General features: G+C 54.5%; 1 protein-coding gene across 6 annotated transcripts in view; it reads right to left on the bottom strand.

The window, feature by feature from the left end:
* Positions 1–725: 725 nt before the first annotated feature.
* MPRIP (myosin phosphatase Rho interacting protein) overlaps positions 726–26,198 on the bottom strand; it is a 172,587-nt gene continuing 147,114 nt past the window's right edge. For 2 of the 6 annotated variants that reach the window (XM_075560928.1, XM_075560929.1), the window contains exons 15-24: positions 23,378–23,494; positions 17,198–20,884; positions 14,105–14,252; positions 13,593–13,710; positions 12,662–12,821; positions 11,933–12,052; positions 11,497–11,583; positions 10,709–10,871; positions 10,106–10,191; positions 726–1,465 (exon numbers count right to left, since the gene is read on the bottom strand). In XM_075560928.1, coding sequence (XP_075417043.1) covers positions 1,394–1,465; positions 10,106–10,191; positions 10,709–10,871; positions 11,497–11,583; positions 11,933–12,052; positions 12,662–12,821; positions 13,593–13,710; positions 14,105–14,252; positions 17,198–20,884; positions 23,378–23,494 — 4,758 coding nt within the window. In that variant the 3' untranslated portion in view covers positions 726–1,393. Of the gene's footprint in view, positions 1,466–9,563; positions 9,630–10,105; positions 10,192–10,708; positions 10,872–11,496; positions 11,584–11,932; positions 12,053–12,661; positions 12,822–13,592; positions 13,711–14,104; positions 14,253–17,197; positions 20,885–23,377; positions 23,495–26,198 lie in introns of all 6 variants that reach the window. The other 4 variants (XM_075560930.1, XM_075560931.1, XM_075560933.1 and 1 more) reach the window with 4 other exon arrangements.

Here is a 26,198-nt window from a genome sequence, read left to right as displayed (position 1 = left end):
AGCCTTGAAATGCTTCGGTGCCCCATCGTAGCTCAACTCGAGATCGAGCAAGAGTATGGTTACATTGTGCGACCCCAAGTGGCCATAGACCAGAGACCAGGAATGAATGCGGGCATTAAGACCACGTGCTAACTGCCCGGTGAGGGGAACCACTGACCATGCCTGGGCAGCCTGGGGCGACCAGGAGGGCTCCGCCGGGTACTCACGGGCCAGGCGGTGCTTACGCCCCTCACCTCTTGGGAGCCCTGGTCTTCGTGGGGTCACCGAACCTAACAGGGTCGCACGGCGTTTCTGATGAGAAGTCGCAAAGACCTCACTCCCATGAGGAGAGAAGGGAAGCTGTTCGTGTGGGGTCCCTTGACCCGGTGCTCCCAGAGCAGACTGCTGAACGAGGATGCTCCTGGGGCTGGACGAGCGAAGTTGGAGCTCAGAGCCCGGCGGCGGCCGCAGCAGCAGCAGCAACGGCGGGCAGTTTCCAGGACACACAAACCGCTCTCCCATTGTCTTGACCCACACTGGACTCCTCTCAGCCTTCTCACAAGCCACGCGACGCTTTCTTTTCTCCTCTTTTCTCTCTGGAAGATTCTCCATGGGGAACAAGTCATTCTTCACAATCCCCGTTCAGAACACGGGGCTGCAGGTCAACACTGATGTTACTATGAAAATCCCAGCGTGATCAGTGACCAAGAAAACACTCTGAGGAAGGATGGAGAGGGGACCTGGTATTTTGTGTGCAAGATTTAATAAAAAACAAACAAGATTAGGAATGGTTGCTTCCAACAGTTTTCAGGTGGAGCTCTGGGATGTGGTTCTAAGCTGCGTTGGTGAGACAAATACAAGACTGTGTCCTGCCCTGTGTTGGGCCCTCAGAGGAATTCGGGGGCTCCCCCTCTAGCTTCTCCCTTCGGCTAGTGTGCTGCAGTGCTGCGGACCAGGCGGCCCGTGACCGTGACCTGATGGCTGTGCTGGACCCAGAGGGTCACCATGGAGGCCAGCCAAGTTCAAGGAGTGCGCTCAGCTCCAGAGGATCCAGGACAAACCACTGCAAGGGCACAAGGGCAAGAGCTGCTGTGGCCACGGTCCGGGTGCCCGTGCGAGACGGAGCTAGCTTATTGGCAGGCTGTTGGCCTTAATACTGACAGTTAGTGTGGTGGTTAGAGCAAGGATGGGGGTGCCAAGACAGATGCCTAGTCCCCAGCTGACTGACTCATTTCTGCAAAGAGCTTTGATAAGACACCGGGAAGCCGGGACCCCCAGGCAGGTACATGTGTGTGCAACCCCTGACGCAGCCCCGTGTCCCTGCCAACAACAGCGAAAAGTCACGTCAGACAGGGAGCACCGCCTGGTGGGGCTGCTGCAAGTCGGGGAGGTGTCCAGGTGGGGTGGGAGGCAGCTAGTCCTTCTTCAAGTCCCTGGATTCAAAGAGCTTCAGCCGCTCCTGCACCGTCAGGCCTTCCTTCAGACTCTGGGTGGGGAGGAGAGAGCACACAGGCAGGTTAGCGCCACCAAGCCCAGACTTCAGTAGGTCCAGGGTTAGGTCAAAGAGGTCTTATGGGGTGTTGGCAGATGAAGGGGGCAGGGTGCAAAGGCAGAGAGGAGGGGTGCCTCCTTGACAGAGATTAGTGGGCATGCCAAGGAGAAAAATGTTCTCTGTGAGGTGGCAGTTACAGGTGGGACGTGCTGCAGCCTGAAGGTTACCGGGTGACAAAGGGAAAGAAATTAGCAAGACAGACCGTGCATTTAAGAAGCTAGATTCTGAGACAAGCAGCCACCAGCCTGGTCCAGCTGGGAATGCATGCCAGGCACGCAGAGTACTCAAGATCTCTGACTTCTTTCGGCTCCTCTGGACTCCCCTCAGGCCCGGAGGCCCCTCTCTGCCCTGTCCTGGACCTGCAGGGCCTGCTCCCCTCTGGGCTTTTCTCGACGGCCAACGAAGGCTACAGTGCTCTGGAACAGGCCAACATATAGACTCAGGTTTCCACCTACAACCAATGCTATCTCTGTAGAATCCTGGGAACTCGGAGGTGAATGACATTTCACTAAGGGGGGAAATCTCCATGTCCCCAGCAGCTCTCTCTCTCTCTCTCTCTCTCACTCACTCACTCACTCTTAGGGGACTTCCACCAAAGATTCCACTTCTGGATAAGAAGAGACGCCACGGCTCAGAGAATGACAAAATGCACAGGGTCCTAGCATCTAGGGACAGCCAGTCTACTTTCAAGTTGTCTTCCTGGACAGTAATCCTCTGCAGAAAGCCTCCCTGCCCCCGTTTTACAGGGAGACAGGCTGACTTGGGCTCGCTCGTCCACGTGGTCTGTAAGTGCTGGAGCAGGCACCGGCGTGGGCTCTCTAGACCCATCTGCTACAGGACAGTCATGGGGAATCGGATGCTGGGGGCGCAGGACCAGCTTGGCCCCCAGGGCATGGAGACATGAGCCCGACAGCAGTCTGGTCTCTACAAGACTTCTGGGTACCGCAGTGGGGGCCAGTCAGCTGCTGAGTTGAATCTATTACTCAAGAGCAGGTTTTGCTAACAGAGGCTTGGGGGTCCTGTGGACTCTCAAAGGTGAGAGCAGGTTCCGGTAGCCCCTTCCTCACCCAGCCTCCTCCAGAACAGCTGTGTTTTTAACAAACTGTGGCTATACATGTGTATGCGTACACATAGACATACTCGAATGTATGCAGATGCATGAGTGGAAAACATCTGGAACCTCACTGGTCTGTGCTCGGGTTTCTGGACGCCTTTCCCAGAGTGTGGTGGGAAGGGGAGCAACTCCACTTCTCACTTACAGCCGGGCCCTGTTATTCCTCATGGGACACACACAGCCGGCCTCCAGGTGTTGGTGGTGGCCATGCTGTCCCAAGTCACAACCCAGACCTGCAGGCCATGCCTATTGTCTCAGCTGGGGACAGTCAGGCGTGGCGAGGTGTGTGCTGACTGTACATACTCTGTGGACAGGGGGCCTTTGCTGCCTTGGCAGCCCAGTCTGGGCAGGAACCAGAGGCCCATGCCATGCTCAGGAAGGGTTGACCAGGGCAAGCAGGCAATGAAGGGGTGTCCCATCTATGGTAAGGTCCAGCCTTCAAAAACAGCACCTGACATACCACACCTCTTGCCCAGACAAGGGGTGGTGCTCTATAAGCCAGTGCCTGCTTCCCACCAGAGCCCAGGGCTACCTGAGACCGCAGCTATCCCCAGAGCCCTGGGGCTGCTTTCTCTCTCAGGGCCCCACCCTCACTTGAGGGGTACCTGGCAGTCTGCCATACTAGGCTCGCCACCAACACAGGCACTTTCCAGGACCCCTGGGAACATCTCTCCCAGTCTCAAGCCCAGAAAGGGCCACGCTGCTCCTGTTGGCTGTGACTCTGTGCGTGGCGGGACTGTTTACCTTTTTGAAGTGAGGCAGAACAGAACAGGAAACCGGAACACAGGGACAGATCTAAACACACACACACACACACCAGATCCCACGGCAACCAGAGCTCGTCTGTTTCTGGGCAGCCTCTTTTTATGGGGGCAGGGCACAGGGCACAGGGGCTAGTTTCCCAACGATGGTAAGGGCGGGCATTTCCCGTGTACACACATCCCATAGTGCTGTGGGGACCCGGGCTCATCCAGGCCAGTGGCACCTCACCTTCTGAGACACCGAGCGTCCTGCCTTCCCCTGGGGCAGCAGGGTGTCCTGCACACCAAAGCTTTTTCCAGATGTGGATGTGTGGGTGGATCAGACACTAACACATTAAAAAGCAAGCCAGGAATGGAAGGCATCTGCAGACAGGGGAGAATCCCTGTACTCGGGCCTCCCATACGGAGGGGACAGAGAGCGAGCTGTCACACTGGGGAGAGCAAGAGATGACAAAAAACAAACAAACCAAAAAACAGTGGCAACAGAACCAGGGGACAAGCAAGAGCCACCTTGGTGGGTTTCCTGGGTCATAGAGAGGAAGCTGAATGAATGCCTTTGGGCAGGTGTCTCCAGGCCCTACTGGTAGATCGAAAGAGCTTTGGAACACTTGCTGGGACAGAGGCCAAGGAGCCTGAGAACAGAGGCCAGAGAGAACTGGGCCGGTGAGAACATCTGAAAAGCTGTTGTCTTAACTGAAGAACCGTGGCCCGTGTCAATCCTGGACTGCAACCTCACCCCATGAGTACTGTGATGGGACACGGAGAGAAGCAGAGGGTGCGGCTGGTGTCGGAATTGGTAAAAAGGCTGGAGGTTGTCTGACCTCAGCCTTAGCCAGGACACCTGTACAGGTGGCATCAGAACCCATGTTCACTGACTCACGCAGGCAGGGGCCTGGGTTTACAGCCCAGTGGATGCAGCAAAATGATGGCTACGGCCTTAGGCCCAACGCCATAGACACATGAAAATAAGGTAGTTACAGTATGAAGATGAAATTGGAATGTTTCTCAGACCCACTGTCCTAAACCAAAATGAATCTCCAAAAACTTCACTGCCAGGCAGCTGTTGAGACAGCTCTTTCAGATTTCTAAGGTTACAGGAGCAGAAAACCCCACCTTTCTCCCATAGCGAGGCTAGCAGCTTTGAACTGCTGACCAAACCATAACCCATTACACCATAAACAACCAAACTCACGGCCATCACGCTGTACCTACCTAAACAGACCCTGTGAATCTCTACGGGCGAGCCTCCCATTTCTCCTGCGGTTCCCAGCTGCTGGACTTGCAGTTAGCAGCCCAACACGCCTCCAGGAAAAACAGGGTTTCTTTTCACAAGCCATAGTCCTAGAGGGGCTTAGGTTGAAAATTTTGCATTTGAGAAGACATGAAGCCCTACCTAGAACTGCTAAGAACATATGTGCATGAGAAGAAAGGCCATAAGGTAGGGGTGTGAGGGGCAGACCAAGTGAGAGTGAGAGAGTGATGAAGTCCAAGGTTCGACCTCACTGGGCTAGTGTAGACAGCTACAATCTGACGGCTTTCTCCAGAGTAGCCTTTGCTTTGGATGCAGATGCTCAAAGTTCCAGCCAGAATGAAAGACTCTTTACAACAAGGCGCATGATTGTCTCCTCAAAGTGCTGGCTTAATTGGAGGCAGGGAGGGGAACAATTTAAACACTGGCTATGCAAAATGGAGGGAGATAAAGGAGAGAAGCAGCTGGCTAACATGCTTACATGGGTGTCCAGAAACTCAAAAGGAGGACAAAGGGGATCCTCTTTTCTTGGGGTCTGGGGAAGAGGGGGTGAGGGAAGATGTGGATACGATGACGACTCAGGTGTGAGTACAGGGTTCAGTGTGACTGCTTGTTGCACAGGCTGTTGGAAGAGTGGACTACGGGTGAGGCACTACTGGAGTACACTGGCCAAACCTAAAGTCCCTTAAAAGTCTTGCTATGCCTCATGAAGCTCAGAGCAAGGAAACAATCTTCTCTCCATTAAATTGTATCAGATTCCAGAAAGGGTGTAGATGAGATGAATATTTGCAGAACCTGACTAGATCATAGGGTACCTGCTGAGGGCCTGTATGGCTGGTAGTGAGTAAACTTGTCCTGTGGACTCCTTGCCTTGCTGAAGCACTGTTAATTGTGAAAGCACGTTTTGGATGACTGAAATGGTTACAGGGAGAAGTTAATTCTTCCAATAGGACAGGGTCAATGGCTAGCAGAGCTCTGGGTGCCAGTGGTGCAAGTGAGTTACTTGATACGGACTCTGCTGTGGCTCACCAAGGTGATTAGATAATTAGCTAATAAGGTAAATAAGGTGCTAGGTACCCTGCACCCTTGTGGTGGTGGGACTATGTAAAAAAGGTGTAATGAACTTTAACATGGGCCTTGATAGGCTTAATGTGAGCCATTCCAGTGAGACCTCAGCCACCAAACAGAGGAGCCAGAGTGGGACATGTCTGTAAACTTGGCATGTCTGTTCTGAGGACACACACACACACGCACACACACGCACCAGATACGGCAAGCAGCAGCAGCAGCAGCAGCAGCAGCAGTAAACAGAGCAGGAGCAAAGCAGAGCAGAAGGTGGGCAGGAAATGGCTTCTTGGCCAAGAGAGAAAACAGCCATGTTGCCAGGATGAGGGGCCTCCAGTTACTTATCAGAAGAACTAAAGAGCATTGTAACACGTGTCCAAACAGAGGAGAGGCTGAGGGGGACCATGGGTCAGAGAGTGTCATGCCTGTGGGTACAGCAAGCTATTGTGCCTGGAAAACTGTGGGCTGAGCTGATTTTGTAAGCTTTACTTCCCAAACAAACCCATCATTGTGAGCAATGTCTGTGCTCCGAGTGGCCACTGCGGGCAGTTATCAGACCCGGCAGAGAGGGAGCGTGTGTCATATGGGGGGTGGGGGGGGGAGACTGTGGTGTCAGAATCAGTAAGAAGCTGGAAGGTGGAGGCCTGTCTGACTCAGCTTCACAGAAATCAGCCTTGGGCTGCTGATGCCGAAATGATTCTTCCCACATGAAGTTAGAGGAGGACAGACAACTTAGCCGTGCTATTGTCACACCTGGCCAGGCCTCCATCACTATGTTTCCTGGATATCCAAATGTTCAGAAACTGTAAAAAAGTGGAACTTAACACACCCTAGCTTCAAATAGGAAACAGAATCTTCAATGAGAAAACTGTAAGAGCACGCACACATGCACACACGAGCTTGCTTTCCTTTGCTAAACAGAAGGTTCTTCATGTTTAACACGACATTTCCTTTTTTAATAGTTTTAAATTTCTTTTTAACACTGGAGTTTATGGACATTTCTTATGGACCTATTTCTATGGCCAGGCATGCGTCAAATTAATATGTGAATGAAACCACTTATTTTCTTTTTAAAACAACTTATTTTATTTAAAAGCAACACTATGAACTTATAAATGAACACTATGTGATACTATGAGGGGGTACTCCCCCAAACCGGAAGTTTTTCAAAGCTATGTATTTAATTTCCCCCCTAAAAAACAATCGTATCACCTTCAAAGTACTCTCCATTATACTTCATACATTTGTCAAATCTGCAATTCCATTCTTGGAAACATTTTTCACACTCATCTGTTTGGATGGCTGACAGCACCTCACCTCCTTCGTTTTTTCTTCACCTCTTCTACATAGTCAAATCGCTCTCCTATCATGTCCCTCTTCATTTGAGGAAACAACAAAAAAAGGTCTCAGGGAGCGAGTCAGGTGCCTGGGGCAAGAGAGGCATGCTGGTTTTTGTTGTGGTTTTTTTTGCCAAAAAGAGGCGCACTGAGATGGCTGCAGGTGCCTTGTGGGGGTGGCAGTCCTCCGTGTGCCACAAACCAGGCTTTTTTTGTTGCACGTGGTGATGCAATCTTTTTAGAACCTCTAAAATGAAAGCTTGATTAAGAGTCTGACCTGGTGGAATGAACTCCAAATGCACTATCCCCCTCACATCAAAAAAACAAAGGGGCATTGTCTTCATCTTTGATTTCACTTGATGAGCTTTGTGGGTGAGGTGACGATGGCGTCTTCCACTGGCTTGACTGATGTCTGCTTTCAGGCCCTAAGAGGAGCACCCCGTCTCCTCACTTTGGAGGGTTTTTCAGAGCAAGGCGTGCCTCTACTCCACACTCTTTGTCCTGGTCAGTCAGAACATGAGGCACACATTTCACAGTGACCCTTCTCATTCCAAAATCCGTTAAAATTCACTGAATCGAGCAACAGGACAGTCCAGATAACTTTCCCATCTCTTCAGTGGTCCATTTTTGGTCTTGGGGCACAATTGCACAAATTCTGTCGACATTTTCTTCCATTCGGGAAGTTTACAGAGGTCCAGAAAGAGGTTTCTCATCAACAGACATTTCACCTTTTTTTGAAATTGGAAAACCACTCATACACTTGAGTTTTCCCCGCAGTGCTTCCTTGTAAAGCTGTGTTCAAGATCACAAGTTTCTGCGGCATTTTTCCTGAGCAGGAAACAAAATTTCACAGCAGCACGCTGTTCTCTTAAATCAGCCCTCACAAAAAACAAGGTTTGAGCAAAACTGCTTTTACAAAAGAATTCAGTGACCAGAGAAAACCTTCCCAGACGACACCACTGGATGCCCTAACTCAGATGGAGTTGCCCAAAGCTCGCCTAGTGGGAAAAAGGTATACTATGAAAGCTCTGCCTAGCAGAGACTTTTTTCCGGTTTTGTGGGGGTACCCCTCATATATATTTATATGACATTTACAATATTTAACATTACACAACATTTGACCCACTGACCTGGATGATTAAGGGTCACTTAGGACAGTCGGTATGACCATTTCTGCTGCACTGTTTGTCTTGACCTTTGATGTGAAAAACCTTTTGACTATGTTTGTATTTTTTTACTGAAGTAGTAAAGCTTTCATGAATGAAACCAATTTACTGGGATTAATATTCAGTTTATGTTCACATCAAATTGATACGTATCTGCAGAGATAGGTACACCACAGAGACATTCAAGATTAGAAGGCAGAAGCAAATGAGCCGGATGTGCATTTGGTCTTGTCAAATGGATAAAAGTCAGCCTAAAAGGTTGGAGGTCAATGTAAAGAGCTGCACTTTTTGATGAGGAAAATGAAATGTGTCAAAATCACGAGTCACGTAAACCCTGGTGTTAAAGAAAAGTGCCCAGGTCTTTCTCCAGTCAAACCAGAGCCACGCAAGTGACTTGGAACTAGAGGAAGGTAGACACACTGTACCAGTGGCTGGGTTCGACACACTCAGATTTGTGTGTCGAATTGTGTCCTAAAGCAAACACACTCCAGGAGCAGCAGTCAAGGAGCCAGGCTTCTGTTGCCAGTCTAGCTCAGGGGCAACCTTAGGGACCCCCGCTGCCCGGACAGTGCCTGGGCTCTTTCTGCTTCACCTTCAAATAGCTCAGCCAGTGGCTACCCTGGAGAGCAAGTGGCTATGTTGGAAGGGGGCAGGCAGTCTGGTCTGTGGAGGTGGGGGCTACTCCCATTCCTCTCCCCTTTGTAAGAAAGCCCTCAGATGCCACCAGTGAGATGCCTTTTTAAAAAGAGAAGTGCTGGTAAAATACTGAACCCCCAACTACTTGCCAGATGTTTACTCCTGTCAGTTTGCACAGCATCCCTAACTCTGCTCTTCTGAACATCTTCAACGCTACAGGCCACGGTCTGTTAGCACCCTGGAGGTACCCGCCAGCCGTGACGACAGAGAGAAACTTCTGCAGGGTGGCGGGTTGAACCTGGGTTGAGCTAGTCTGGGATGATGAGTGTGGCCTGTCAGTGTAGAGGGGTGGCCGGGACCCCTTACAGACAGAGGGCATGCTGGGTTTCCCAGTGTGCATGAGCGGGCTACTGGACATCCATCGGGCATCTCATATGCATGCTGCCGGGCCAGGGCACCCACTGGCCCATTGCCTTCAGGCTGAGAGAGCGTGCCTTTAGCCAAGGGTCAACTCTGACGAGGTCACAGAGCTAACGCCCTCCCTAGGACAGGTTAGAAGGCGTCCTCAAGCTTTTCTACGTGATTGGAGAGCAGGGTGGATGGAAACAGGGTGACCAACAGGCGTCTGACATGACGGTGTGAGCAGTGCATGCAGAGTGGGCCGCCAGGCGGCCAGGTGGTGGTGGTGAGAGGCGTTTGTTTACCTACACGACAGGGGACCTGGAATCGGGCTCGTTTCAGTTATCCCATGAGACCTGCTCAATTACGGACTGTCGGGGGAGAGAGCAAAATAAAACAACACACACAATAAATCCTAAGAGATCACGTGCAGCATTCCCCACCCCCACCCGTCCTGGGAAGCTCACAGGTTTGCCACCACAGTGCACAGGAAGGCCACAGCCACCACAGGCTTGAGGGCAGGGAGCACAATGTGACAACAAGGACATGCGGGAACAGCTGGCACAGGACACTACAAGGCCCAGGGGGGCGGGGGCAGGGTGAAGCTTGTTGTCCTAGGCTTGCGCCCTGGAGAGGCCTCACTACTGCAGGGACATTGCCAATCCTGGTGGGTAGACCAAGCCTGGCCTCCCTCGCAGCTAGAGGCCAGTGTGACCTGGGGCTTTGGGCTGTGCTGGAGGCCGCCTGTGTCCCCTGGGAGTCTGGCTGGCTCCTGGGTTGGAGTTGTGCTCATCCCCGGAATGTCTGCTCAATCCCCCCCGCCCCAGAGGTTGAACAATGAACTCACCTTTGACCTGATATTTCTGAGTTGCCGGCTGACACAGGATCTGTCTTTTTTCAAGAAGTCAGGGTTGCTTTTAGATTTCATGATATCTGAAGAGGCAGACAGAACTGTTACTTTTGTCTTCCAAAACCTTCTGGCACCAGACGACAGACACACTTAAGATTCCCAAAGCTTGCTCTACAGCCACACATTTTTTGACCACTGCATTTCCTAAACAACATGGTCAGCTGAGCGAGGAAGACAGGAGGGCTCTTGTAGATATTGGAGACAGAATGCCATGGCTGTTGGTCTTTTGAAAAAGGTCAACGTGGTGGTCACATGAAGGCCTGGACCCTGGCTCAGCGACGCCGACCTTCCATGTGATGTTGTCTATGCTCACACAGGAGCAAAATGAGCCAGCCTCCTACCTGCCTCTCAGGGGCCTTTTCCAGATGTTACAGGAAACGCTGGGGTCAAGCATCGAAGGAGAGCTGCGTACCCCACCCTCAACAGAACAGCAGCACTGGACCCCGGGAAGAGACGGCCCCCAGGGCTCCGCCCTTCCACTGCGGAGCAAGGCTCGCCAGGAAGAGCAGGGGCCCTGCTGCTCTGAGAGAAGGGTCTCACCATATCCCGACACTGCGGTGTTTTCGGGGGGTTTCTCGCCCAGTGCTTCTGTAGCTGCTTTTAGCTGCTCCTTCAACCGACTGATATCACAATCTGCCTTTGCCTTCACGATGCTGAGCTCGGTGTAGATGTCTTTGTACTTATCACTGGCATACTTCTTGTCCTTGGAAATCAGAGAACAGAGGCACATGGTCCTTAAGTCATACTGGTGCCTCACCATAAACCACGGGGCCATCTTCCTGCTTGCACAAGACCTGGACACTTGTCCAGGTGCAGTGCATGATGCTGGGGCAGAGTACAGCCAGTGGGAGCCTGATGCCAAGGTCACTGCGAGGCAGCCACCTGAATTGCTGGAACCTCCCTCCCAGAGCTCAAGAGAAGGGGTGCCCCTGAGCCACGGTCAGTCAGCCTGTGAGCTCTTGCCCGTAACTACACCTGCTTGAGGATCTCTGGTGCACATTCAGAGTGACCCAACTTCCCCAGAAGAGATTCAGCCAGGTTCTCTATTTGATTCCAAGAATCCCCTGGAGGAGACAAGTAGGGTCTGCCAACCTGACAGCAGGCCAGGCCTCTAGCAACTTGTGGAGAATGCATAGGGAATTTGTGCTCTGCTCTCCCCACCCCTGCCCCACAAGGACAAGACAACTGACCACAGGCGGTGGTTTCCCGAGGATCTGCCCATGACATTGCTCTCTGGAGGATGCCATCTGCTCTAGAATGACTGGGGTGGGCGTTTGGGGCACGCCCGGCTCCCCAGGCCTAGGGCCTCCGAGCAACCCAGCCCTTACCCGCAATGCAGTCTGCAGCTCATCCTTGAGAGAGCTGATCTCCTGCTTCAGGTACTGGATCTCTGACTCCTTGACCCGCAGTAAGACCTGGAGAGGGCGAGGAGTCAGGACAGGGACCTTACTGTGGGGTCCCATGAGTCCTCCACCCCGAGACGGTGCGCCACTTCCCATGGCGCCTAGACCCTCAGCATGCAATTGAGATGACGAGAAGCTGTGGAGAGGTAAGGGAACTCAAACAAGGTGCGGTACGGTTACTACGTGTGACAACCCTAAGTGGCTGTGGTAAAAAGGAGAGAGTGTCGGAGAGGGGGCTGGACCTGGCCGTGCTGCCTCTTCCATCGTTAGGGAAAAAGTATTCATTCATTTGTCGCCCCCCCCTCCCTCATACACCGTCAGCCAGGGACCACACTGCTCTTGTTCGGGTCTTGAGGAGTACCTCTAATTCATAGGCGTCCTTGCCCTGTGTGAGAGGTGAACCCCCAGCCTCCCCTCCGCCGTCTCCAGTCAGCAATGTCCGCAGCCGTGTGATCTCTGCAGCCAGGCGGTTGTTTAACTCCTGCAGGAGAGCAGCACAACAGAAGTCACGCTCGACACCCCCGCGAGCAGAGGGTGAGGCATCTGTGCACACGCCAGCCTGAACACAGGAAGGGTATCACTACCTGCCACGACCCAGGGTCCTGTACAAGGGATTTACGAGCATAAGAAACAGCACACACGACTGGAGCACCCCACACTCTCTTGTAGACCAGCTGCCACCGCATTCACTCCAACGGGGCCCATAGTGACTGGCTTTTGCCACCAGGCCTTTCTCCTGAGGTACGTCTGGGTAGACTTGAACCATCGACCCTGTGGTTAGCAGCTAAGCACTGGACTCTTTGTGATGCCCACAGAACTGGTGTCAATCTGTCCCATGGTTTTTCTCACTGAGTCTGGGCCCTGCCGCTCGCTCCCTTGCCCTCGCATCTGCTGCATACATCCAGAGATGGGGAGAGAGGACTGTATTTTAGCAGTAGCAAAAGGGCTGGGACAAGTGGCCCCTGATCACAGCAGCAGGCTCAGGTGAGCAACACAGCCCTCTCTCAGTCCTCGGCTTCTGTGTCCCCCCGCCCACCTGCTGACACAGATCAGATGGCTCCCGAGTGGCTCAGCAGCCGGCATGGCTTACCTGGTTGTGGGCGTTAAGCTCCTGGTTCTCTCGCTGGCACTGCCGCAGGGCCTGCCTCTCAGCTTCCAGCGCCTGGACCAGGTGGGCATTCTCTAGGCACTTCTGCGAGTACTGCTCGGAGAGCACCTCCAGCTCCCGCTGCACCGACTGCAGCTCCTCCCTGCAGGGAGAGCACCACTCACACCGGCCTCCCTCCAGCCTGCGTCTCTGACGGCTTGTCTTTGTGGGGCACCGCAATGCTCAGAAACTCAGAGCCACAGCGAGCAGGCCTGGTCAATTTGTTCTCAACCATTTTTTTAAACCCATCTGAAAAATAAGGGCCAACCACAAAGTACTTGGGGTTTATAGACGCTGTGCCTCTTTCAGGCAGGGCCCTGAGCCTTGGATGCACCTGTCTGGTTGTGGCTGTCTCTTGTGCCATCCTGGGAGCTCCTCAGACACAGGGACACTCGGCTCCCACAGCCCAGGCTGCAAGTGCTAATTCTACACAGGAGAAACCAACACGGGCTTGCCCTCTGCCACCTGGGCCCAGGGAAGGAGGCACCGCTCTGGGTGGGGCCTCCATGGCCTTGCTCGAGGGATGGGAACAAACTCCTTGGGGGTGGCTGCAGAGACTGTCCTAAAGAACAACTCATGGGAGGGGACTTGACAAAGCTCCTGGAAAAAGGCCTCAAACGGTCGTGGGGTTTCCCATGAAATCTCTGAGGCCCTCTCATGTTTCTAAGGTCTCATTTGCTGCACCCTATTCTTCAGAGTTCAGCAGTCATTGCTCATTGGTTTGCTCCTCAACAGGAAGCTCCCACTCGGGCCATGGTCTTGTCAGAGCACAGCAGTTTAAGGGGGCGTCCGCCCCACGGGTGGCTTGCTGACTGAGGGGCAGCAGGAGGTGCCCACACACGGCGCCACACTGCCCGCAAACCGGAGGACTCACAGGTACTGCCGCCTTAGGGCTTCGATGTCCGAGTTGATGCTGCTGATCTGGGAACGCTGGCTCTTCTCCAGCTCCCGCTCCAGCTCCTCCCGGTGGGCGTTTTTCATGGCCTCGATCGCTGCAAGGACGCAAGGGCACAGGCTCAGCACAGGAGGTGCACGGCCCGTGGACAGGCAGGCCTCCCGCACCAGGTGTCTGAGGGCCGGCACCCACTGAGCTCTCTTTCCCAGAAGCGACAGAATTTTCTCGCTAGGACAGTGGGCCGATTAACTAAGAAGCGCCAAGGTTGAGTTCATGAAACATGCAAGTGTTCCAGTGGGCTCATTTTCTCCTTGGCACTGACACCACAACAACCCTGTAGCAGCATCACCGAGCACCCAAGTGAAGTGCAGGTGCTGGACTGAACAGAGGCCTCACTACGGAGGTGCTGGGGCCTGGCTCTGGGCAGGGAGTTAGGGGCATTGTCTGTCTGGAATAACCACACTCTCCGCCCCCACCCCCGGGCCACTTACCTGAGATGGTGGCAGCAGTCTCCTCTGCCAGCAGACGGTCCTTCTCCTCACGCAGCTTCTCTAGCTCTCGCTGGTGCTGCCTCTGCAGGTCCTCAATCTTTTTCTGGTGCGTCTCCTCCATGGCTGCAAATCCCCGCTCGCACGTGGCCTGCAAAACGCAGCAGGCTGTTGGCTTTTCTCTCGACTCCCGAGTTGGGTTTCCTATCTCCTAAGTAGCTGGCACCTGACTGCCCCACCAGCCTCTGGTGGTGGGTGCGCTGGCTACCAAGGCCTGCTCTGAGGCCTCTGGGCACTTGAGTGCCATTAGAACACCGCAAAAGACGGTGTTTGCACTGGCCAGTTCTGCGTCTTGTTCCCATGCGACTGCCGTGGATCCCCTTTCTCTTCAGAAAGGGGGTACTGTGGGCGGGAAGCGGGCGCAGTAGAATTTGGAATGGTCAGTCCTGGACTTCCTTGGCACAGCTGTGCCAGATGGATATGGTGAGAAGAACTCATGCTGAGACTTCACTGCTCCTGGTTTAGAGTGTGAAAAGCTCTTGGTGCCAGCCACAAACCAGACACTTCCCAGGTGGCTGATAGCCTGCCTTCCCTTCTGGCCCACGATACATTTTCTTTTAAAGGTGTGCAGAGAAGGGCACACACAGAACTACTCTCCACACCATGCCCTGCCACCTTGGGGATGACTTACGACTTGGACAGGAGCACAGGACACACATGCCCCAGGCAGGGACCACTGGCCACAGCCCACACCAGGAGGGCCAGTTGCGGACAACAGTTCTAGGTGTTGTGTTGGGGTTTGCTGCTTACAGTCTACAGCCCTGCAAGAGCTGCTGCCTCCAGATGGGGGACATTTGACAAATAACATTTTAAAGGCAACTTTGGTGGTGGGGGTGGGATTGTCTGCCAACTCCCCACTCCCTACCCACCGGTTCCCGGACTACATTAATTGGCTGATGCTCAGAAAGGCTGGTAATCATAACAGCGCCAACTCCCCAACCAGGAGCTCTTTCCCAGCTCCTTCTCTCTGCCCTTCAAACTTCACTGAGACAGATTTGCTGAGCCATCCAAGTAGACATCTCCTTTCCTACGGCTCTCTCAGCATGGTCTACCCTGTCCACGGCTCTGGGCCACATCTGTGGTTTTGCAGCTAACATACAGTTGGTAGGCTTTGCGATTCTGACTTTGGTTTGTTTGAATGCTTCACAATATTTGAAGGTAAGGGTCAGAGTTCTAACAAAGCCTCTGAGATTATCTTTAAAAGACCCAATTGCTTCCTTGGAGAATGTGTATGCTAATAAATGAGTAAATTTAGCAATTTATCCCTGTGATCAACAAAATGCCCAGCAATACCCCCCTCCCTGTGCCTTGGAGCAGAAGCGTCCCATGTGGGTAGGGAGGCACTAGAACAAGGCTTGCTTCCCTGACTAGGAGGGAAACCCGCAGGAAGACAAAGTGACTGATAAACCAGCTGGGCTCTGCTGGACTGTTAGTTACAAAAAGGGTTAAGGGATCCATGCTCCTCTCTTAGGGGTCATGCAAACACCCAAGGGGCTGGGGACAGAGGCAGCTTGCTTTGTGAGCGCCCCCTCAGTATGCAGCTTTTCTATTCTCATTGTCTGCCAACTGGCAGGCCGATATCTGCAGTATGGGCCTCCTCTGCACCCGGAGGTGGGAGTCACCTCATTCTGGAGGTCCTGTGGGATGCAGGACCTGAGCCCACAGCCTGGGGCTCTTTGAGGAGGGCACCTGGGATACGGGTTCAGGCCACTGTCAGGGTGTGTGGTGATTTACCCTGACGCTGCCGCTTACACTTGAGTTTAGACCACAGGGCTCATCATCCCACATGCTTTGACCCTGCGGCTTCATTCATGGCTGGCTCGGAGAAAGAACAGCCCCCTGCCTGTCTGGTCAAACTGGCTGCTATCATGGCGGTGGGGGGGTGGGTGGGTGGGAGGTTAATTACTAAACTTTTCTCCCAGAGCCGGAGGTGTGTGTAGCTAGGAAGCAAGCCCGCAGTTTGCTTAACAGTGTGCTTTAGTGCTGGGGTGGCAGTGGCAACGGTGCAGAACTGTGCATCAGGGTCTTGTAAGCGCTAGGGAGAATGGTAACCATAGCCTGGCCTGCAGGCGGCCAGGCGGGGTGAGGCACCATCTCCCAGAGGGCGGGAGAGTGATGGCACTGTTGAGTCTCAGGTACAAAAAGATCTTGTGAGAACAGTACCAAGACAGCCGGGTGCCCACTCAGAAAGAGCCCCCGGATCTTATTGCTTGGTTTGGCACTATTCTGCCCTCCCAACAGCCCCCATGCATGTGGGTGTCTGGGGGCAATGAGATGGGTGAGAGGTCCCGACATCCCATATGGCCCAATCCCCCGAGGGCCAGGGCCAAAGATGGTATGCGACAGGAAGACAGTGACCAGGATGGGGCTTTTCCTGCCTCCTATAGCAGGAGAAAGGTAGCTTTAAGCTGTGCTGGGAACTCTGCTTCTTGGGCAGAGTCCCTGAATTCAGCTTCCACATGGAGCTGTGACGGCAAGGGCCACTGAGCAGAATCAGGAAAGGGCCTCTGCGGGAGCCTCTGGCCATGTCTCCCTGGTCCTTTGCTGGTTCTGTCCCTGTGGACTTGAGGGCCCCCCTTGGGCCTGTGCTTTAGCACTGGCTGGAGTTTTTGGGGAGGAGGGCAGGATGAGGCAGGGGACCTGGAAGGGGACTTGCAGGGACTCCTCTGAGAACCCAGCTCTGCCATGGGAGAGGACAACAAAGTCCCCCTAGGCAGAAGGAAAGGTACCCGTGAGTGGGTGAGAAGCAGTGAGGAAGACTGATGGGATGGGTTTTGACTTCTACCCCTCTCCTCTCCCTCTGGGTAATGGGCAACAGGAGGCTGGGCCACTGGCCCAGGCCAGCCCGGAGCTCCCACTGAGGTCAGTGGGGAGCAGAAGCAGCAAACAGAACTTCAACCGAGTTCCCTCTGGATAGGGATCAGCACCAAGGAGCCCCGCTCAGCTCCCCCGGGCAGCCACCGGTGCATGGTGTACCACGGGAAGAAGGGGAGGGCCTTCCTGGCCCTGGGCTCAGACTGAAGGGTGCGTTATGACCTTCAGATTCTCCAAGTCTCTCTGGTATTTCTGTCGCAGCATGGCCGCACCGCTCTCCAGGCCCTTGTGTTCCAGCTCCTCTCGCACGGCGTCAGTCTTCGCCTCCAGCTCCTGGACACGCCGGTGAAGGCCGGCTGCAGACTCAGCCACCTCTTCGGCCTGACTGGCTGGCCAGCTGGGACCCCGGAGAGAGGGACTGCTTGCGGGGTCGGGGGCTGGCAGGGCCTCGGGGCGCTGCTGTTGGTAATGGCTGAGGGTTTCCTTCAGGTGCTGCAGGTTCTGGGAATAGTGCTCCTGCAGTGCCCGCAGCTCCTCTGCGTGAATGCCCTGCAGTTCTTCCATCTTGAGCTGGAACCTGTCCTCCAGGCTCTGCATCTGCTCCACGTGGCTTTGCTCTAGGTCCTGCCGGTGGCTGGTGGAGGCGGCCTGCAGGGTGGGCTCTGCCTGGCCGAGCTGCTCCACTACGCCCAGCAGCTCCTCCTCGGGCCGCCCCTCCATGGCCTCCAGACAGAGCTGCTGGTGGCCTAGCTGGGTGACCCTCGTGGTGAGCTCTGCGTTTTCCCTCTCAATGATGGTAATCACCTCCAGGTATTCGCTCTTCTGTTTCCGGAGAAGCTCCCTGTACTCTTCTCTCAGGGCCCCGAGAGCTTGCAAGTGCTCCTGGCAGGGGGAGACGCGGCTCTGCCATGAATCCTTGTACGACTGGAGCTCCCTCTCATACTCCAGCCTAATTTTGCAGGCTGCATAACACACCTGAGCCTGGACGATGGCATCCTGCACCAATAATGACGAGTACTGGCCCAGGCCTCCCACACAAGCGCTGTAGGAGAGGGCCTGGGAGGCCTGGAGGAGCTGCTGGCAGCTGCTGAGCGACTCCACTGGTGGGAGGCAGGTAAGAGCAGCCGCTATCTCCCCCAGGATGTGGGCCTTGGCTTTAAGCTGCTGGGCAAGTTCTTCCTGCACCGCCACCAGGGTGCCGGGGCCCTCGCGGAGCACTTGACAGGGCTCTGGGGAGCTGCTGGGGTCGCCACTTAGCATTTCCCCCACGGGGTTCAAGTTCCAGGGCTGCAGAATACCTTCGCCAGCACCTGCTTCAAGTCCAAGGGCTTCTGACGCCTGCTGCATCACTCTATCAAAATCTGGGGTGCGGTAGGCACCCAGGATCTCACGCAGTGTGTACCTGAGCCGCTGCAGGGCGGCTGTGGCGCTGTGCAGGTTTTCCTGGACGCTGCTCAGCCTGTGGTGAAACGACTCCCTCACAGACTGGGCGGCAAAGCTCAGCTCCGCCCTGACGAGGGTTGCATCTGCCACGGTGGGGCCAAGGGCAGGCAGGAGGCCCTGCCTCCACCCCCGGTCATTGGCATCTCCCGCTTCACATCCTAATGTCCCCAGGTGCTGGCTCAGTGATTCCACCTGGCCCCAGAATTCCCCTTCCACCAGCAGCTTCTTGGCTAGGCTATCTGCTAAAGGCCCTGGACAAGCTGTCGTGCATTCAGACTCCAGGGGTAGCCCTCTGGACTGAGAGATCTCTTGGAGGACACAGGAGATGTTCGAGGTGGTATTTCTCAAAGAGTCTGCAATCTGATTGATCAGTGAGGCTTCCAGAGCGATCCGCTGTGAGAGGAGCTTCAGCTGCTCCTGTTCATTCACCTCTGGCGGCCAGGGCTGCCCACCTAGTGGGCGGCTCCCATCTTCCTGCAGAGCGGGGCCTGGGCTGTCTGTGGGAGCTGGCGGCAGCTGCAAGACCTGGATAGCATCTGCCAGTGTACTCTCCATGCTGGCCAGAGAGGTGGAGGGGGCTGCGGCACACTCCTCCTGGCTTGTCCTCAGCAGGGACCTCAGCTGCTCCCGGCAGTCTTCTAAACAGGTAAGGGCCCGGCTGTTTGTCACCCGGAAGCTCCCGAGCTCCCTAGCATGGCTCTCTGTGCATGCTGCTCTCCCTCGCCTCTCCTGCTCCAGTTGGGAGGCCAGGGCACCGGCATGGGCAAGGCTGGCCTGGAGCTGCTCTCGGAGCTGGGCCTCAGTGCCAGCCCACTGGTGGTGCAGGGTCATCAGGGCCTCCTGATCTCGGCCCCGTTGGCTCTCCAGCCGGAGAGTCACATCCTTGAGCTTCTCCTCTGTGATGTACAGCTTGGTCTCCAAGGAGTGGATGACAGAGAGGTAGCTGTCCGCGTCGCTGGGCCCAGGGGCAGGCTCAGAAGACATACTCTCCTCCGAGAGTGAGCGGTCCTGGCTGGTGTCAGAGGACGTGCTGCCAGTCCAGGTCTTCTCTGACCCATCAAGGTGGATGTACTTTTGGCACTGGATGGTGGAGAACCGGATTCTTTGCCGTTTGCTGCTAGGTGTCCCTGACTCAGGCCTGGTTATATCCGCTGATCGCAGGGGCACAGTGTCTTCCCCGCCAGCCTCTCCCAGACCAGTCCCCGGGTCCTTGTCCTTCGGCCTCGTGTGTGGGATGCCCAGAGGTGCCCCAGCAACCGGCCCCATCTGGGCAAGGCTGCCACGGACTGTTCCCAGAGTGACAGGAAGTTCCTCGGCACCCTGTGGAGACTCATCCACCAGCTTCCTGAGCATCTCCTCCTTTGCCTGCAGCTTCATCTCAGTCTCCTCCAAGCTGCTGCCCAAGGCCACCATCTTCACCAAGGCCTCATTGAGGTCCTGCTCCTTCTTGTCCAGGACTCTCTGGTGCAGGTCCTTGATGCGTCCCAGCTCCTCCTCCCTCTCCCGCAGCAGCGTGTGCATGCGCTGGAGCTGCCCAGACACCTCCCCGAAGGAGTGCTCCAGGTTGAGGTAGTCAGCCTCCTTCCCCTGAAGCTGGGCCTGCAGCGCAGCAACATTCCCGTCCGACACGGCAACCCGGGCCACCAGCTCTTGGAAGCGCTGTCTGAGGAGGTGGCACTCATCTTGGAGGACCTGAACGTGCTCAGCGAGCTCCTGGATGCTGCCCTCCTTCCTTTCCAGCTGCTCCTCCAACTGGTGCACGCGCTCACTACCCTCCAGTGTGGCGCTCAGCTTCTCCTTCTGCAGGAGCTCCACTTGCTGCTCCCGCTCCCGCAGCTGGTCCTCATAGGCACTGGCCCTGTCCTCCACCTCCTTCAGGCTCTTCAGCAGCACCTGCTTCTCCTTCTCGCAGCTCGCCAGCAGCAGCTCGTAGTTTCTCTGCAGCTTCTCCTCCATCAGCCTCTGGGCCTGCTCACTGGCGCCAAGCTGCTGGCTGAGGTCGGCAATGCGCTCCTGAAGCCTCTGTACCTCCCTCTGCCGGTCCCTCTGCAGTGCCTGCTGCGTCTCCAGGTCCCGCAGCTCCTGCATCTTTTCGAGCAGCAGGGCCTCTGCGCTCTTGAGCTTCTGCTCACTGGCCTTGAGCTGCCCGCTAAGGGCGGCCTCACTGTGCTGCCACTCCTCCAGCTGCTCGTGGACCTTGTCCTTCTCCAGTTTCAGGTCGCTCTTGAGCTTGGCCAGTGCCTGTTCCTTGATGGCCAGCTCAGCAGCGGCATTGCTCAGCCTCGCCTGGAGGCTCTGGGCCTCAGCCTCGTGGTGTCGGATCATGTCCTTGGCCTCCCCATAGCTGCGCTTCAGGGCCTGAATCTGCTGACTGACCAGCTCCTGGCGCTGGCACTGGGCATCCAGTTCGCTTTGGAGATCTTGGTTGACTTTATGGAGCCTCTGCCAGGCGCCGGGCACTTCAGTCTTAAAAAAACCGATGAGACACTAGGTTAGTAACACTCTGGCCTCTTGGTTCTGAGTGTCACACCTCTGGCCAGGATCACCACGGAAAAGTTCCTGGGGTGGGCTTGGCTTTTCTCCTTGGCACCATATGATATGTATATATGTATATATTTTTTTCTGTTAAATAATCCAACAAATCATCTTAACTTTTTTTGGAAGTGGTTGCTTTCAGGTGAACAGAAAACATGGACAATCACACCTACACATCTCTAGCGGAATAGCTTCTAGGAGAAGTAAACCAAACAGAACGGAATGATGGAGCACACGGATAAGCAAAACGAGGACCTGAGAGCATGAGACGGCGGGGAGGACGACACGAGGGGAGAAGCGAGGACCTGCATCTGTTTGTTTGTTTTGCAAAACAAAAGTACCCAGTTCTAGCAACCAGTTCTTGAGAAGTGCAGGGTGTCGGGTGCAGGCGCGTGAGGCCACTTCCTTCCACGGTGGAGGAGAAGGAAGGAAGGTGACTGCTGGGAGATGTCAGTGTGGTGACACCGGAACATTTCCCTTGGGAAGTGTCCAATCCTACAGTAACAGGAAGATTTAATCTCTACCTGTAACAAGACAAATGTAAGGGGAGGAAGGGGAGGACCAGGAACCATGGAGTAAAATATAATAATCAACAAAACAAACAAACCTTGGTGGCATTCAAAATAAGAAAGTGAAACATGCGGAAAACAAAACAAAACCAAAACCAAATGAAACAGAACCCCCCAACTGAAAGGCATGCAGAGTGGACAGACTAATATAATTGGGGTGGGGGACAAAAACATGGACACAGATGAGAGGAACAGCTCAGTCTAAGAACCTGACCTGCCTTGTGGCAGCGGTCTGTTGGCAGGGAAGCCACAGATGTGACACTCAGTTACAGTGAGTTCCACTCCATGCTCAATATCCCACCCATGCAAGCCCAAGCACCCGCCCCCCCCCACCTCCCCACACAGGTCAGTGCTGTGCCCACCCTGTACTCAGGGCTCCTCCTGGCAGTTGGCTTTTGGTCATAAGCATTCCCAAAGCCCAGAGGGTGGTCACACCTGACCAGGTGCACAGCTTCCTGGGCCGTGATGCAGACCATTTTCTTGGCCAGGCTTCCGTGTGGGTTCAGGTCCTTGACCAAGCAACCCCTCACACTAGCAATGTGCAACGCCTGCTGCTACACCCTCCCACCATTCAACAAGAGGGCACTGGGCATGGCAATAGGTCACAGGGAGCTCAAGGGACAAGGGTCTAGGGCCAGGATCAAAGCTGGGGCAGAAAGAAATGGGAGAACCAATTGAAGACGAAGGAAAAACGTCATGGAAAGAGAGTGGGGAGAAGGCACAAGGGCTGACTCTGTACCAAGGGAAGCTGAGAGCCAGCTGTCCCACTTTGGACTGAGGAGGCCAGGCCCCTGTCAGCCAGCAACCCTGACCACTGGGCTGTGCTGACCCAGGCAGGAGGATGGCCTATTGGGGAGGGCATGCGGACTCACCTCTTCTGCTTAGTGGCAGGGCTAGCACTTGAACTTGGACTTCTGGATCAAATCATGTGCCTTTCTGAGTTTCCTGGCATGTCTCCAGGTCTGTGTCCTCCCAGTATCTGCTTCTGCTGCCTCTGATCTTTCCTCTCCACCCATTTCTCGCTGACCCCTGCCTATTATCAGCAACACTCAGGCAACAGGAGCTCTGCGCCCACTGTTTCTGGCATATGGAGTGCCTGAAGCCCTGTCGGACAGGTGACCTCACTGGGGCCACTGCACTAGGACCCTCTGTGCACTTCTCTGTGGGCTGAGTGGCTGGAAGTCTTCCTAGAAAGGAAGGCTGGAGTGGGGACCTGGTGCTGCCCAGGGCTGGGCCTGTTGGCTGCCCTGTCGGCGGATGTGTAAGCCTATCAACACATCACTCCTTCTCCATTGCAGCAAAGTTCCCCAATGCCTTCGAGTGCCACAAGCTGCCCATTGCAGCATGCCACTGATGGCTGCCGTGGCTCAGACACCGCCCAGAGGAAGTAGAGGCTGTGCCCCAGCGGGCACCCTGCATCAGAACCCACAGATCAGCTAGCTCTTCCACCAGTGTGGGGACTCTTCTCCCCCAGACTGCCCGTCAGAGCACAACACGGCTCCCAGGTGCTCTAGGCAGGTGTGGTGTACCCCCTTTGTTCCCCGGGAGGCTAGTTTCTGGCCAGGGAGTCAGGCTCTGACTTGAGCTCTGCAAACAGGGCCTTTGGGAAAACCATTAGCAGTGGCATCCAAGACCTGGTGCTGAGAAGGCACCTGTAGCAGGGCCAGAGCACCAGGATGATTTGTAAACAAAACCTCCAGTGGGGAGGCGGGAAGGAAACACACAAGAAGCCCCCACTGCACAGAGCCCCTCCTGGGGCAGGGCATGGTGCCATTCAGCCAGATTTTGCACATTCGTACCCAATGGGGTGTGAATGCCCATACGGAAGCCCCCATGTGCCGTGCCCAGGCCCTACCTGCAGCACGTAGCCCTCCCTCGCACTCTGCTCCCGGCCTAGCGCCATGCGCAGCTGGTCCTGGAGAAGCCGGTTCTGCTCCAGGAGTTCAGAGGCCTCTTTCTGGCTCTGTTCCAACTGTGGGCAAAAGACACACACTTTAATCACAACAAAGCCACAATCATAATGAAGGCAGATGAAGACGACTGGTGGGACCCCGTCCGTCTGGGCTATGGCACATAGTGACTCTCCTCCTGGTCTCCCATGTGGCTAGGGCCATTTGGAGTCTCCAGTTTCTGGAGACGGGCTGACCTAGCCCTCAACCACTCAGGTTCAACCCACACAGACTGTGAGTTATGCCTGGTGGTGGTGGGAACATGAGACCTGGCTCGTCCTTCCTGTTCCTGGCAGACCTAGGCTCCTGCATCAGCCCCACACTTGCTTATGTCCTTGAAGTAGAGCTGTCCACCATGCAAGTCTTCCTGGGGATGACTGGACATGCAAGATGTGATACAGAGACAATGGATTCCTACTCCACTGTAAACACAAATGTGGTCTCAAACATGCTGTGACTGGATGAACCTTGAAAACACTGTATTTAACACAATGAGTCTGTGGCTAACACACACACTACTTGCTCTCACTGATACGAAATAGGCACACACACAAAGAAAAGACAGGCTATTGGTGGCCTCCTGGGCCTGTGCTCACAGTGGCGAGTGGCTGGAGAAGGGGAGCAGGAGCGGTTGGAGGGGGAACCAGTGTCACTGCAGTATGCTCTGGAGACACTGTTGACTTGGTCAATGCTGTGCTGCAGGTGTTTTTGTAACACACACACTAGAAAATGGCCTCTTGGGCCAAGTCCCACCTGGGGCCGCTCGCTCCCCTCTGTGGACGAATCTGGACTCTGCTCTGACATCATGAGAGACAGATCCCACAGAAAGTTCTGTCGGCTAAAGAGCTCCCTCCCTGGCAGTATGAACCCAGTGACCAGGCACCCACTTTCCCTTCTTCCACCACCCACTTACCCCTTCCTGGGCACTTGCAAAGTGTGTGCGTGAGTGTTCGTGAGTGTAACCTTGGCAGTCAGGAGCTGGAAACTCCTTGGTGGGGAGGACTCAGAAGGTATAGCGGGCTTGCTATCAAGGTCCCCTGGCTGTTAAACACTGAAGACCCAGCAGCACTCAAAATAAAGAACAGAGCCCAGGCTGCAGGGTCGATTCTGAGCCACAGCGGCCTGCAGAACAGAGCATGATTGCCCCCTGGGAAGACGCCCAAGGCGAGAGCTTTCTGTGGTAGACAGCTACATTTTCCCCGAGAGGCAGCTCGTGGGTTCAAAATGCTGACCTCTGGGTAGCAGTTGAGCACATGACCATTACACTGTTGTTGCCAGGGCTCTTATGGTGGGCACTTGACAGTCTGAGAAAAATCACAGCCTGGGCATGGTGCCTGGCAGGCTGCTGGCACAGCCCATCCCAACGGCAGTGATGTGGGCCTGAGCTGTGTTTCACGGTTCTCTTGGCTTCATTGTTTTATTAACCTGCGCAGAAAATGGAAAAATGGGCGTGTTGGCACTAGCGCCAAGTGTCAGCCTGAACCCCTGAATAAGATGAGGAGTGGGTCAGGGGCAATTCCCCTCTTTCCTGGCTGCGCACACACATAGCGAAGCACACACACTTCAGTGACTTGGACCACACTCTCTCAAGTGCTCACCACCATCTGAGCTTTCTCTCCCGGCTCATACACACTCATTGCCTCCTAAAGTTCCTCGCCCGTCTTCCAAATGGCTATCGTCACTCGGACGCACATGCTCAAGGGCAACTTGAAAACGAAAAACGGGATTAACTACACTACTGCTTGGCCTTAAGAAGACTCCAGGGGCTGGGTCTGGTTTAAAGTTTTTAAGATTGCCTCAGTTTCAGTCTGGAGTTCATCATCACTTGTAATTCTGTCCTGTATTTCTGCCTTTGGATTGGAATTCTTCTATAGAATTTTAGATCAAACGTTTAGTATTGGAAGCTGGGCACCACCTAGTTCTTCAGATCTCATGGTGAGGGAAGCACTTGCTCATGGGGTGACTAGTTACATATCCCACACCACCACCAACCCTGCCCACAAACAAAACACCCAAACTCACTGCACCACGGAGTCAATTCTGACTTACTGGGACCCTAAAGAACACGGTAGCCCTGTCCCTGTGGGCTTCTCAGACCTTTTTATGGGATTAGAAAGCCAAGACTTTTTCCTGTGGAGCGTCTGGGGTTACAAACTGCTGACCGTGTAGTTAGCAGCCTAACCAGAAACCAATACGCCAGCAGGGCTCCTCAGACAGCCCCGTCCTCCTCGGATTCCCGACTCTCCAGTTTCTCTGTTTCTCCAGGCGAACAGAGAGCAAAGGTGCCTTGGGATGGCCGAGTGTAAACACTTCTGAGCCAGGCCACACAACGAACGAGAAGGTACAACAGAAGCACTCGACATGCTCTAAGGTACAGGGGAAATCTTTGACTTTAGTTATGTCGAAGAGTGCATTTAAAATATGTTGCTAATAACCAGGCCTCTGAATTTCATAGCAATACCATGTGTAGCTTCTAGACCATGGAGCCCCTGTGAAGTTGCACGGATTGAGTTCTGGATTATTTTAAAGCACGGACTTGGTAAGTCACACGTGTGGGAGGCTACTTATTCATGCTGTACCTTACCGCCCTAAAGAGGGTTCAAGAGGAGTTAGCCCCCTGAGTAGTCTAATAACAAATAGATCCAAGCTGGTCTCAGATCAGCTGCCAGAGGCACCCACCCATTCTTTACCAGGATGGTGGGGAATCACGCACCTGGCTTCCATGTC

The sequence above is a fragment of the Tenrec ecaudatus genome, chromosome 10 (assembly GCF_050624435.1).
Source record: "Tenrec ecaudatus isolate mTenEca1 chromosome 10, mTenEca1.hap1, whole genome shotgun sequence".
NCBI lineage: Eukaryota > Metazoa > Chordata > Mammalia > Afrosoricida > Tenrecidae > Tenrec > Tenrec ecaudatus.
This window is presented reverse-complemented; position numbering and strand designations above follow the sequence as displayed.